General features: G+C 37.2%; 1 protein-coding gene and 1 long non-coding RNA gene across 6 annotated transcripts; one reads left to right on the top strand and one right to left on the bottom strand.

Moving 5' to 3' along the window:
• Positions 1–604: 604 nt before the first annotated feature.
• LOC144568115 (putative serine/threonine-protein kinase SIS8) lies at positions 605–7,738 on the bottom strand. Of its 5 annotated transcripts, none has more exons than XM_078318346.1 (14): positions 6,801–7,738; positions 5,717–6,154; positions 5,161–5,264; positions 3,209–4,230; positions 3,064–3,104; positions 2,906–2,974; positions 2,684–2,784; positions 2,516–2,594; positions 2,319–2,417; positions 2,159–2,227; positions 1,996–2,045; positions 1,726–1,902; positions 1,253–1,279; positions 1,065–1,206 (listed from the first exon to the last, which is right to left on the bottom strand). In XM_078318346.1, the coding sequence occupies exons 1-14, from the start codon at positions 7,353–7,355 to the stop codon at positions 1,110–1,112; spliced, it is 2,928 nt and encodes a 975-aa protein (XP_078174472.1). In that variant the 5' UTR covers positions 7,356–7,738; the 3' UTR covers positions 1,065–1,109. The 5 variants fall into 5 exon arrangements, 4 of the variants coding, with proteins under 4 accessions (XP_078174473.1, XP_078174471.1, XP_078174472.1 ...); XM_078318344.1 differs by having other exon boundaries at positions 3,191–4,230; positions 6,801–7,737; XR_013515593.1 differs by lacking the exon at positions 1,253–1,279 and having other exon boundaries at positions 605–1,086; positions 2,152–2,227; positions 3,191–4,230; positions 6,801–7,737.
• Positions 1,068–1,811, top strand: LOC144568116 (uncharacterized). The gene is made up of 2 exons (XR_013515594.1): positions 1,068–1,189; positions 1,238–1,811. It is a non-coding gene; the product is annotated as an uncharacterized LOC144568116 (long non-coding RNA).
• Positions 7,739–11,268: the final 3,530 nt, after the last annotated feature.

Genomic DNA, 11,268 nt, shown 5'->3' with positions numbered 1-11,268 from the left:
TTTGAGGTGAGGAGGGAAGGGATATGTAACATATGTTTATAGGGCCACGTCGCATATGAGAGAAGTCACGTGACCGTACGTGATTTCGCTTTTCACGGAGACATGGACCGATGGACAACAACAGTCTCCATTTGCAAAGCACTGAATCGCGGTCAGGAATTTTGGGCCCAGTCTATGGGTTGCATTGTGGCCTTGTGGGTTGAAAAGTGAAAACTAGCATGCCTCTGCTAAAAATAGTCCTGTTAATTTTCTCTCATTAGGCTTAGACTGTTAACACTTGACAGTTTCTTCAATCCATTCCCTTTTCGATTGCATGGCAGTATCCATGTCTACGTGTCTACTTTATCAGATAAGCTGACGACACTAGATCAACATGCTCTCTCTCTATTATTTATTTAAAGGTTTCAGGGTCGGAACGTGATGTCTAAATTGAAAGAGACACCATCCATCCAAGCCATTAATTCTGAGACAATCTTGGCATTGGATTACTTCACACATATTCTTACAAGTTTAACAAAAAGTAGTACCTGTACAGTGAAATTAAAATATGCTAGACATAGTAGCAGCCAATTGATGTGCTACATAAAACAACATACAACGTTGATGCAGTAATTAAGCCCAAGTCTCAATCAAAAACAATGGAGTTATAAACAATGGCAATGTTACACTTGAACAAACACCCTTTGGGCAACCGTTCAGCTTACAAAAATAAAAAAGAGATTAAGAACAAGGCGTAACAAAGAAAAACTTTTTTTTGTCTTCACAGAAACTAATTATTCTGTGCATTTCCATATCGAATCGAACATCCCTATGGCTGTCCTTAATAGTATGAAACTCTTTTTTTCTTTTACCAACTTACGCACGCATACCTCAAATTCATGCACCCTTCCTTGCACAGGTCACATGAGAATCAATAAGCCTATACAAAAATAAATTGTACAGATGAAGTATACAATCAGAACTGTCCTGTGCTATTGGTCATTCTGAGAAACTCTCTGCCTTGGAGCTTGTGCATTTGGCATTGACTTTAGTAACGGCTTCAACGATCCCATGATCTCAGAAAATGATGGCCGCAATTTTGGATCTCTGAACCATCGGAGAGTCAAAAATTAAGTAAACTCATCTTGTAAAATAAACTCGTTACATATTGACAAAAGATTTAAAAACAAAAACTCTTCAGCACCAAAAAGTGATATTAATGATTTTCTTTAAACATTTTCAAGATACAAATCTTTAGTATTAAAATAATTTTTTGAACATCTTAGTTGCATCTTCAACCCTCCGACAAAAAATATTGGTATTTTATAGGTATTTATCTGGCTCAATCCCTTTACCTGACATCTGAAATTCTGACTTGTACTGGTACATAGCTCAATCAACTCTGACTTGTACTGGTACTGGTACATAGCTTAAACAATTCTGACTTGTACTTGTACTGGTACATAGTTCAAACAATGCATACAAGTAATGAGCCAGTATACCATTTACTTGGCTATACCAGTAGCATACCTAATAGAATTATTATATTTCTATTTTAGGTTTGTTCCTATGTCACTGTTCTTTCGTTTGTATTTAAACACGGACTATTATTCATTTGCAATTAACATAATAATATGTATGTTAATAGTCCTATGAAACTAAGTTCAGACTGGTTTATGAAGTTTCAAATATAAGCAAAAGACCAAACAACACTAAAAAAAGATGTAAACAAGCACAGAAACTAACGTTTGCCAACAGTCTTGAATGATTTTAGAAACGACTGGATCCATGTTATTAGGGACGTCGAGGCGGCGATGCTGGAACCCAACTGCTCCAACCACTTGCATGGGGTTCATTCCTTCCCATGGTTGTTGCAGAGTACACAGCTCCCACAATATTACCCCAAAACTAAACACGTCACATCTGCACGTGATTAAAACAAACATTCAGATAAACACGTTTGTTGCTATTTTTCATTTAAAAAGGGTATATACACTTTTGAGTGATAAAGCTTACTTCTCATCTGATGGTTCGTTTCGAAGCACCTCAGGTGCCATCCACTCAGCCTATAAAAGCATTGGGTCATTCAAAAATGTACTTCTAAACCAATTTACTAAAGCAAAAGCTGAAAGGAATATGAAGTGATCTTATATAGTTGAGGCCAACAAGTACCACTTACTGTTCCTGCTGTCGATCTTGAGGAGAGAAATGTGTTGTGTTTCATCCGTGACAGGCCAAAGTCACAAACCTGCATTATATATGGAGGTGCAAAATTTTCATACTTTGAGAAGGAAAGAGAAAAAAAAAAGGTTTTATTAAAAGTAAAACCAGATCATTACCTTTACGACCCAGTTCTTATCGACAAGAAGGTTTGGAGACTTCAAATCACGATGGACTACCATTGGTGTACAGTTATGCAAGTAATTCATTCCACGAGCCTGTAACGCAATAAACACAATTATATTTAAAAAAAATTATAAGAAGTTAAGTCATAGCCAAATGTATAGAAGCATTCAAGTATAGATATAAAACATACAACGTCAAGTGCCATCCGCAGTCTCCTTTTCTCATCCAATTGGTTATTGGGCCGGTGAATCAATCTAAACAAACTTCCTCTGCAATATATATATATATATAATCAAATAAAACTAACAGTTGATTCAAACAATGCAGATGTCAAGACGAGAGAATATAGAAAAGGCACCTGGGGAGAAACTCAGTAACAATTGAAAGATGAGGCACTCGAGTTACAGCACCCATCAAGAGCACCACATTTGGATGTCTTAATCTTTTCATGATCCTCACCTTGTAAACAGAAAAAGGGTAAATCATAAATGTAACTTCCTTTCGAACAAAAAAAAATCTACTTTAGAATCAAGTGAAATGCATAGAAGTAATGAACTTCTTAATTTAGCAGAATATGTACCTCGCTCCTGAATTCTTCAAGAGCATCGCTTGATATATCTTGGTGCAAGAACTTCTTTACTGCAACTTCCTGACAACAAAATGAAAATGACAAATAAGAAAAAGGGATCACGAAGCATACAGCAAAAAAAAAAAAACTGGATTGCCCGAGGAACTCACCGTTCCATGCCAATCGCCCTTGTAAACCTCACCAAACGAACCTAAATATAAGCATATTAAAGGAGTCAATAAATCATAGCTAAATTTCTAGGAGAAGCCAAAGCAAGATTTCTCATTGATATAATACCAAGCCCAATCCTTTCACCAATGATAATTTCTTCCCACTGTATCTCAAGCTCTGCCACATCATCCAGTGGCACGTCAGACCTGGTACTCTCAGTCCCAGTTGACTTATCTGAACTCCTTTCTGGTGGAGCTTCACTTACGCCCATGTTCTTCTCATGATCCACATCACCATCATCATGTTGCTCCTCATGTGGATCATCTCTGCTTCCCTTTGAACTCGAGTCTGCCTTCGAAATCGACTCTGCCAAACCTGGCAAGAGTAGATTTGAAATAGGATTATTTCCGCTTACTGCAGCAGTAGTTGCAACAACTGCAGCTGCGGTAACTGTAGCCGCAGCTGCCGCTACAGGCACCTCAAATTTGACCTCACTGTTGGATTTAGCTGCAGCAACAACCATTGAAGAAGCTACCACAGCAGCTGTTGCAACTGCAGCTGCCGCAACTGGCATGTTCGACAAGGCTGTCCCTGTCCCTGCTCCGTCGACTGACTTGATAGGGCTCAGATTTGGTAAAAATGGGCCATGGGGCCCACTTCTCTTCTTCGTCTCATAAGTAACAATTGAAGTCGTCTCTTGATCATCCAATGGTTCTGCGGAGAGTTCAGAGAAGAGGTCAGGCGGGGCTTCAACCCCACTTTCAACCAATACATCATGAAGCTTCTGTGCTAATTTCGGGTTTTCTTTAGCCGCGTTGATCATGTATTTTGATACATCTTTGACTTTCTTTTTTCTTCTAGCAGCCGGCGACGTCTGACTCATGTTGATTTTTGTGTCAAGCTTTGATTCGGCTTCGCTGTCACGTGATCCAGGATTTTCTCTTGAATTTGGTTCTGTTTCCATGGCCCCACTAATTTGTGAGGAACAACCAACTGAGCTTGAAGGAGCACTGAAGGAAGACACATTCATAGACGATTTATCGTTGCCTATGTTGAAATGATTGGATGGGAATAAGCTCTGCTGCTCATATTCTCTTGACACTGTCACACCACCGTCAGAGGGAATGAGGGTGCCGGGATCCGTCATCAGATCAACAATGAACTCCCTGAAAATGGGGATTACTGGAATTGTTGTTCATTATTTCAGTTTATAGTTTATTAATGCCTAATGATTTCTGTCGGTCTAACTGGTGACCATTGCACAAGAAATATGCAACACGAGACACTATGTATTTTACCTAGGATCCCGATCAGCCACATTATACCAATACTAATCACCGTTTAGCTGGCAGTGCATCTATATTGCAATGCACCGATTTCATCAATCTGCTCTGAATGGCTTTATGGTCAACAATTATATATTTAATCTTCCTTCAAATCTTGAGTGAGTCTATGGTACTATGCATATTACGATTTGTTACCGTGCTACGGCTTTATATTTGAGTTTTCAAATTCTAACGGTCGATCTGAACCGTTCATCTTGTTCTGCATATTAATATGTGTTTGGAGACCAAATTTTACATTTTTTGAAATTTTTTTACTATTTTTTTAAATTTATTGAAAATCACTGTTTTTGGATGGTCCAGAATTTTCAGATCAAGTGATTTTCTAAATATCTAAAAAAATAGTAAATTTTTTTCAAAAAATGTAAAATTTGGTCTCCAAACACATATTAATATGGAGAACAAGATGAACGGTTTGGATCGACCGTTAGGATTTGAAAACTCAAATATAGAGCCGTAGCACGGTAACAACCCGTGATATGCATAGTACCATAGACTCACTCAAAATGAATTGTTGAACCAAAATTTAACAGCATACAACTAGACATAAGAACTAGCAGATACAACACGAGGGGAACGGTATACAGTACAGAATCAAAATCTGTGAAATTAGTCTCAACTTTTTTAGATAATTGATTTTCTACATCAAACCAAACAGATAAAAGGAAGGATTTAATTTTAAATTTCAACGTCTCCCTAAAAGCTACGCAATCTATAAATGGTGTGATGAAGAATATTGGGTTTGTACCGTACCTTCCATCATCAAACTTAACAATGTTCAGTGCACCATCTCCTGATCCAGTGTAATGCTTCCCTTTCACTATCCGGCAAGGAATTTCCAAACTATCAGCTAGAACCTACAATAAATTCATGCAAAAACAATACTATTATATATCAAGAGTAATTTTCCAAAAAAACATGTTACAGTTGAATCATACAAAAAGCCAGTACCAGAACCGACCAACACCAAAATGAGTTATTTTAGCATCTTTGCAATCATGCCCGAGTTTCCTTCCGTTTTCATTACAGCATTTTAGGTACAATTGAGTGAAGCTCATTGACCAAAACTAAGGTAGCAACATTCATTGCCGGGTACATTCCGACGCACACAAAAGACATTCTGGCATCGAGTTATTTTTCCGCAGGACTTCCAGATTGTTTCATTTATAAAAATGCTACATATTTGTAAACCTATAATTATCCCTTTCTACTTTTTTTGTCTTATAGCCTACTGATTGTCTTGCTTATCTTTTAAAGAGCACACACAAACTTCAAGAAAACCAAAAAAAATTGGATTGAATAAACAAACCTTGAACATTAATGCACGATGACGAGCTAGACCAATAGTGATTCGACCAAGTAGGAGTACTACACTTCCCCCAATTTCCCTCAAATAATTACGCAAACTGTGATAATTCAACAACATGCGCTCAGGTTCCAAAATTTTTCCTCCCATGTAATCAGCCACAAGCGAGGCCAGTCTCTGCACCAGAACCCCTCCAACAAAAGGAGAGTCACTGGATCGCGATTCAGCAGCCACGATCAATGCCTTCTGTTCCAGTCTTACTAAATCTGCGTCTTCTGCTCTATTGACTAACACGGCTTCCCAACTATAGTTCCCTGAGGAGAGTTTCTCTTGTAAGTCGAGGAGAGATGGCATTTTTGGTGATCTGGGGTCATCCCAGATGCCGTAAAAATCGTAGAAACCATCCAATATTTTGTCGTCATAGCTTAGAGCATTGTAACTCTGTAAATATTGTGGAGAAATTTATATAATGAGACACAACTCAGAACAGGAAAAATTTCCATTTAGGTAAGATTTAAAAAGTCATTGCACTATTGACAACTCTTAGCAAACTAAATTACTAAACCTAACTATGTCTCATATTTGCATCCGCAGCACAGTTTTTTTTTTTTTCTTTTTTTTTTTGTGAAAACCTTCGCAGAGGCTGCGAAGTCGTGGAGGGGAATCAAAATCTCAACCTTTGGGTAACCAACAATCGTAGGACTTTTTCCTAGCCAACAGTGCTATCTCCCCTTTCTCATCAGCAGCACAAGTTTATCTCATTTTGACACAAGTTATTTGAATGTCACTATAAATGAGACAGCTGAACATATATTATTCAAAAAAAAAAAATCACAAGCAAGAGAGGGCATCTAGTTCCTCAAATACCTAAAATGTTTAAAACATATATTTGCACTTTACAAGAATGACTAATGTAATTAAACATCAAGGGCGGACTTGTGAAAAGAATGGCCTGAGTTAGTAGGTTGACTTGCTACCAAATGGCATCACTTGATGAGATTGATGCAATTGGTTAAAGATTATTATTAGATCGAGATCTTAATCACAAGCAGTTGAATCACGGCACAAGATTAGAACTAGCACTGACCCAGTATCTATAAGCGATCACTTCAGCTGGTGTACTCTCGACTGGACACGATCCCAAGCTGATCTGTTTCGCGACCTCGATCTGTACTGCCTCCGGATCCTCTCTCGCACTAAGCTCCAGCGCTAGTTGTAACTGGTAATCCTCCAGATCATCCTCCTCTGTCACCACAGGCGCTGAAGCAGCCGTCGTACCCACCTCAGCCGACGGAAGTTCCCGTACCGGCGGCGGCGCCGCTCCGGATCCTGATTCCCTCCTCATCCTCTCCGAGCCAACTGTCTCTGAAGAAGAACTCGCCGAAGACGCAGCCGCCTCAGGTCCGGGGCTCGCAGTTGACAAGCTTACTCTCCTCATCCTCCCTAGGCTAACTGTCTCCGAAGAGCCGCCCGCCTCTGGTCCGTTCGGTGGAGTCCGGGTCGGCGAGGGATGTTTGCTAGTTACGGAGTTAAGCCAATTGGAGATACTGGTGAGCGGCGGTTTGTGCTGTTCGTGCGCCGGCTCCACGTCGTCAGTCGCGTGACTGGGGACTATGTGAAGCTTCTTGAGGAAGTTTTTCATTGGAGGCTAGGCTATAGATTAATGAGAGAAGGGGGAGGAGGAGGTTGAGGAGAAGGGAAAGGGAAAGGGAAAGGGAAGAGAAGGATCGGTCGGTGGAGCGAGGGATCGGACATAGGCTGCCTGAGTGGGTGGGGCAGAGCAGAGGGAAAGGGAGAAACGTTCGCTTGCTTGGGTAAGTATTGACTAGTATGTATTGATGTGATGATGATGATGAGTATTAATTTAATGGTGAGTTATCGGATATATACATGTTTGTCTTTCTTTTCCTCTTTCTTTCCTCTTGGTTACAAAGTGGGGACTTCGTTTGGGGAGAGAGAGAAGAGGTGGAGGGAGAGGAGCCAACACTGCCGCTTCTCTCCAGTTCTTACATCTGGATATGCGCTGTGTTGTTTGCCGATAGGCGATGGTACAAAGAAAATATTTATAAATTCGCTAATGCAACTTGGGCTAGATCATGCACTATTGCACTCACTTCCAAGTCCTAAGCATCTTCCGATTAATGTTTTCATACATGATTAATGGTAATGGATGCATCCAGTTTGTAAGAACTGGTGGATGTAGGTAGTGACTACTCGCTGAACTGAGCCCGTTTGACGTTTGGCAGCGTGTTCTAGGAAGCCAAGATTAGGTGCACCAGGTTCATCACGTGTTAAAACACCTATATTCCAACCAAATAGTAACCGAATTACAAGTCATCGTTGGACCCAGCTTTCAGTGAGCAAGGGATTCACGAGTGCTGTGCGCCGTGGTCAAGTAATAGTTTCTGTGAGAGGGACAGGAATTGGAGATGTGAGGCAAGTTGCGAGGTGGACTGAAACAAAAAAAAAAAAAAAAAAAAAAAGGAGGAAAGAAAAGAAGTTGGGAGGTGGACTGGGTAGTGGTTGGCCAGGGTTGGTGGGGCCGAGGGAGCAGCCACTTGCGCAGCTGGACCAAGTGGGACCTAGGCTAGCGCGCTGGGTCGAATTTTTTGTGCTTTCAATTAAATGCTCTCCTTCTCTTGCATTTCAGCATTTACTATGCGTGCTTCGTGGTTCGTGGTCCGTGGATTTGGAGGTATACAAGTTGGTAATTTGATCCTGTAGCCAAAGTGGGAGAGAATTATTTATTAGCGCTGCTCCACGCCACCATAATAAGTATCCCAAATTCTTATTTCTTTTTCTAATAAATTTATCCTCCGTTACTGGAAGACCAAAAAAAAAAAAAAAAATGGAGTCCGGATCATCTAAAGCAACTCAAATTTTGAGTTTGAATCCAAATCGTTTGAGCAGAATTCTAAGTCAATCCGATCTAAATTAGAAATTTAACGAGACTCTTTAATACTTACGTCCAAACTGAATCAAAATTTAAGTTACTTTACGAAATTCAAATACAATAGAATGTGTTGTTATAATCTGTACAATTTTAGATAATGTATAATTGGAATCTACAACTTTATAGTTCAGATTTGTTTTTCCAACGAGATTAAACTCAATCTAGTTAAATTAAAAAAAAAAAAATAGTCCGAATTTAATAATTAAACATGCAGTATCCGGACCTTGCTAGTTGGCGTGTGCGACTGTGCGTGTTGCACAAGAGAAGAATTTATTTATTTACCTCCTGATTCAATTTCTTTGCAATTTAAAAATGTTTTACGACACAACGGCTCCAGGCTTCCAGTTCATTCTGCGCTTCCCAAATTTCTCTTGGCTGGTTGCAAACTTGCAATATAAAATGGATGCATAAAAAGCCGATTCTTTTATTAATATTCAAAAAATAAATAAAATTTTAAAAAATATCCAAATCCCGATTGGATTTCGAAAACTACCAAAACCGGTTATCCAATAACCGGATTTGGGACAAATTTCCAGTCAACAGTTGTCCGGACTCAAAAACAACAAATCCGGTTAATGGTTAACCGGATTTGTGCATTTTGCTTCTTTTTTTTTTTGAAAACATAATTTTTTTTTATTTTTTGTATTAAAATATTAGAAATGTTGAATATATTACTTTGAAAATAGATTGAATGCAATATAATTTGATTTATTAGAAATACTGCAACAAATAACCCGGATCAATATTTTTCAGGCCGGATTTTTCGCGGCTGTAAGAAAAATTAATATATTTCTTTATGTACTATTGGAAAAAAAATAAAAAAAAATAGATTTTGAGTTATTGATCCCGGTTCAAAAGTCACTTCTAGGTAATCCAGAAAATATTGTGACATTTCTAGTAAATTTAATTTATAAAAAGATGTATCTATTTTGAGAATTCTTTTTGAAAAACAATAATTAAATAAATTAAAGTTTTTGATTTTTTTCAAAAATAGATACAACTTTTTTTAAATTAAATGTACTAGAAGGATCACAGTATTTTCTGGATTACCTAGAAATGACTTTTGAACCGGGATCAATAACTCAAAATCTAATTCTTTTTATTTTTTTTCCAATAGCACATAAAGAAATATATTAATTTTTCTTACAGCCGCGAAAAATCCGGCCTGAAAAATATTGATCCGGGTTATTTGTTGCAGTCTTTCTAATAAATTAAATTATATTGTATTCCATCTATTTTCAAAGAAACATATTCAACATTTCTAATATTTTAATACAAAAAAAGCAAAATGCACAAATCCGGTTAACCATTAACCGGATTTGTTGTTTTTGAGTCCGGGCGACTGTTGACCGGAAATTTGTCCCAAATCCGGTTATTGGATAACCGGTTTGGGTAGTTTTTGAAATACAATCGGTATTTGGATATTTTTTTAAAATTTTATTTATTTTTTGGATATTAATAAAAAAATCGGCATAAAAAGCCACCTGTTTTATTATTATTTTTTTTTATTTACAAGTATTAAATTTAATCTTGAATGCGTCGATTTGGACCCAGATTACAAATCACATGGCCTCGATGGCTCGATCCGACTCGGGCAGGGGTTACCTGACCTACTCTGTTGCACAACTCATCAGTATCTTTCAAGGTCCATAAAATGATTTTGTAATAAATCCATGATTTTATAGGGGAACCAAAGATAATTTTTTCTTTTTAAATTAATACATGGGAACTTAAAATAAAAAATTATAGTCAATCCGATGGAGATGAAACTGCAGCATTTTATTTTTAAAATGTATCAAAAAATTTATAAAAGAATCAGAAAGATGGAAAAGAAATCTTTATGCACTAGAAGAAAGTGAATTATTAATTCGGTTCTTTATTGCAAGCATATCAAACATTTTCTGTGATTAAAGTAAAATGTGCAAAGTTTCTTTTAGTACATAAAAAAATAAAAATATTTAATATATTTCCTAAAATAAAAAATTATGTACTATGTTACTTAACTCATCATATCTTCAAGGACCATAAAATAATTTTGTAATAAGTCCGGGTTTAGGAACCAACTTTTTTTTCCTTTAAAATGGTACGTGACGTGATGCAGGAAATTTTAAAAATTATATTACAGAGTGCTTTAAAAGCACGTAACTTTGAAAGAGAAATTGAATAATAATCTTACATTCTTACGCATTCGTGATGATTTATTATTATAAGTTTTTTTTTTTTCTTGTAATAGTTGATGCTTGCGGATGAACACATTACACATCCTTCCTTATTTCACGGACGAGACCAATTGTGAATTAAGTTGACATATCACATATCTAATCTAACTGATAATTATTAAATAAGGAATTTCTTGCCATAAGTCGTGGAGGTGGTAGACATTTTTTTGTCATTTTTACATTTCTATTTCGTTTGACATTTTGAGTTTATACTTTTTAGTTCAAATAGGTTTGAGCTAATCAAAGAAAACAAATGGAACGGAGACAATTTAACTCAACATGATAAATAAATAGACAGGACCGGAGTCAAAGAATTTTAAATACTTATTGATTATTGATTAGGATCTCTAAAACTATTGTACAAATAAATATTTACAATTTCT

Source organism: Carex rostrata, chromosome 17, assembly GCF_964058835.1.
Source record: "Carex rostrata chromosome 17, lpCarRost1.2, whole genome shotgun sequence".
Lineage (NCBI taxonomy): Eukaryota > Viridiplantae > Streptophyta > Magnoliopsida > Poales > Cyperaceae > Carex > Carex rostrata.
The sequence above is the reverse complement of the archived record's forward strand: the minus strand, read 5'-3'. Positions and strand labels throughout refer to the sequence as shown.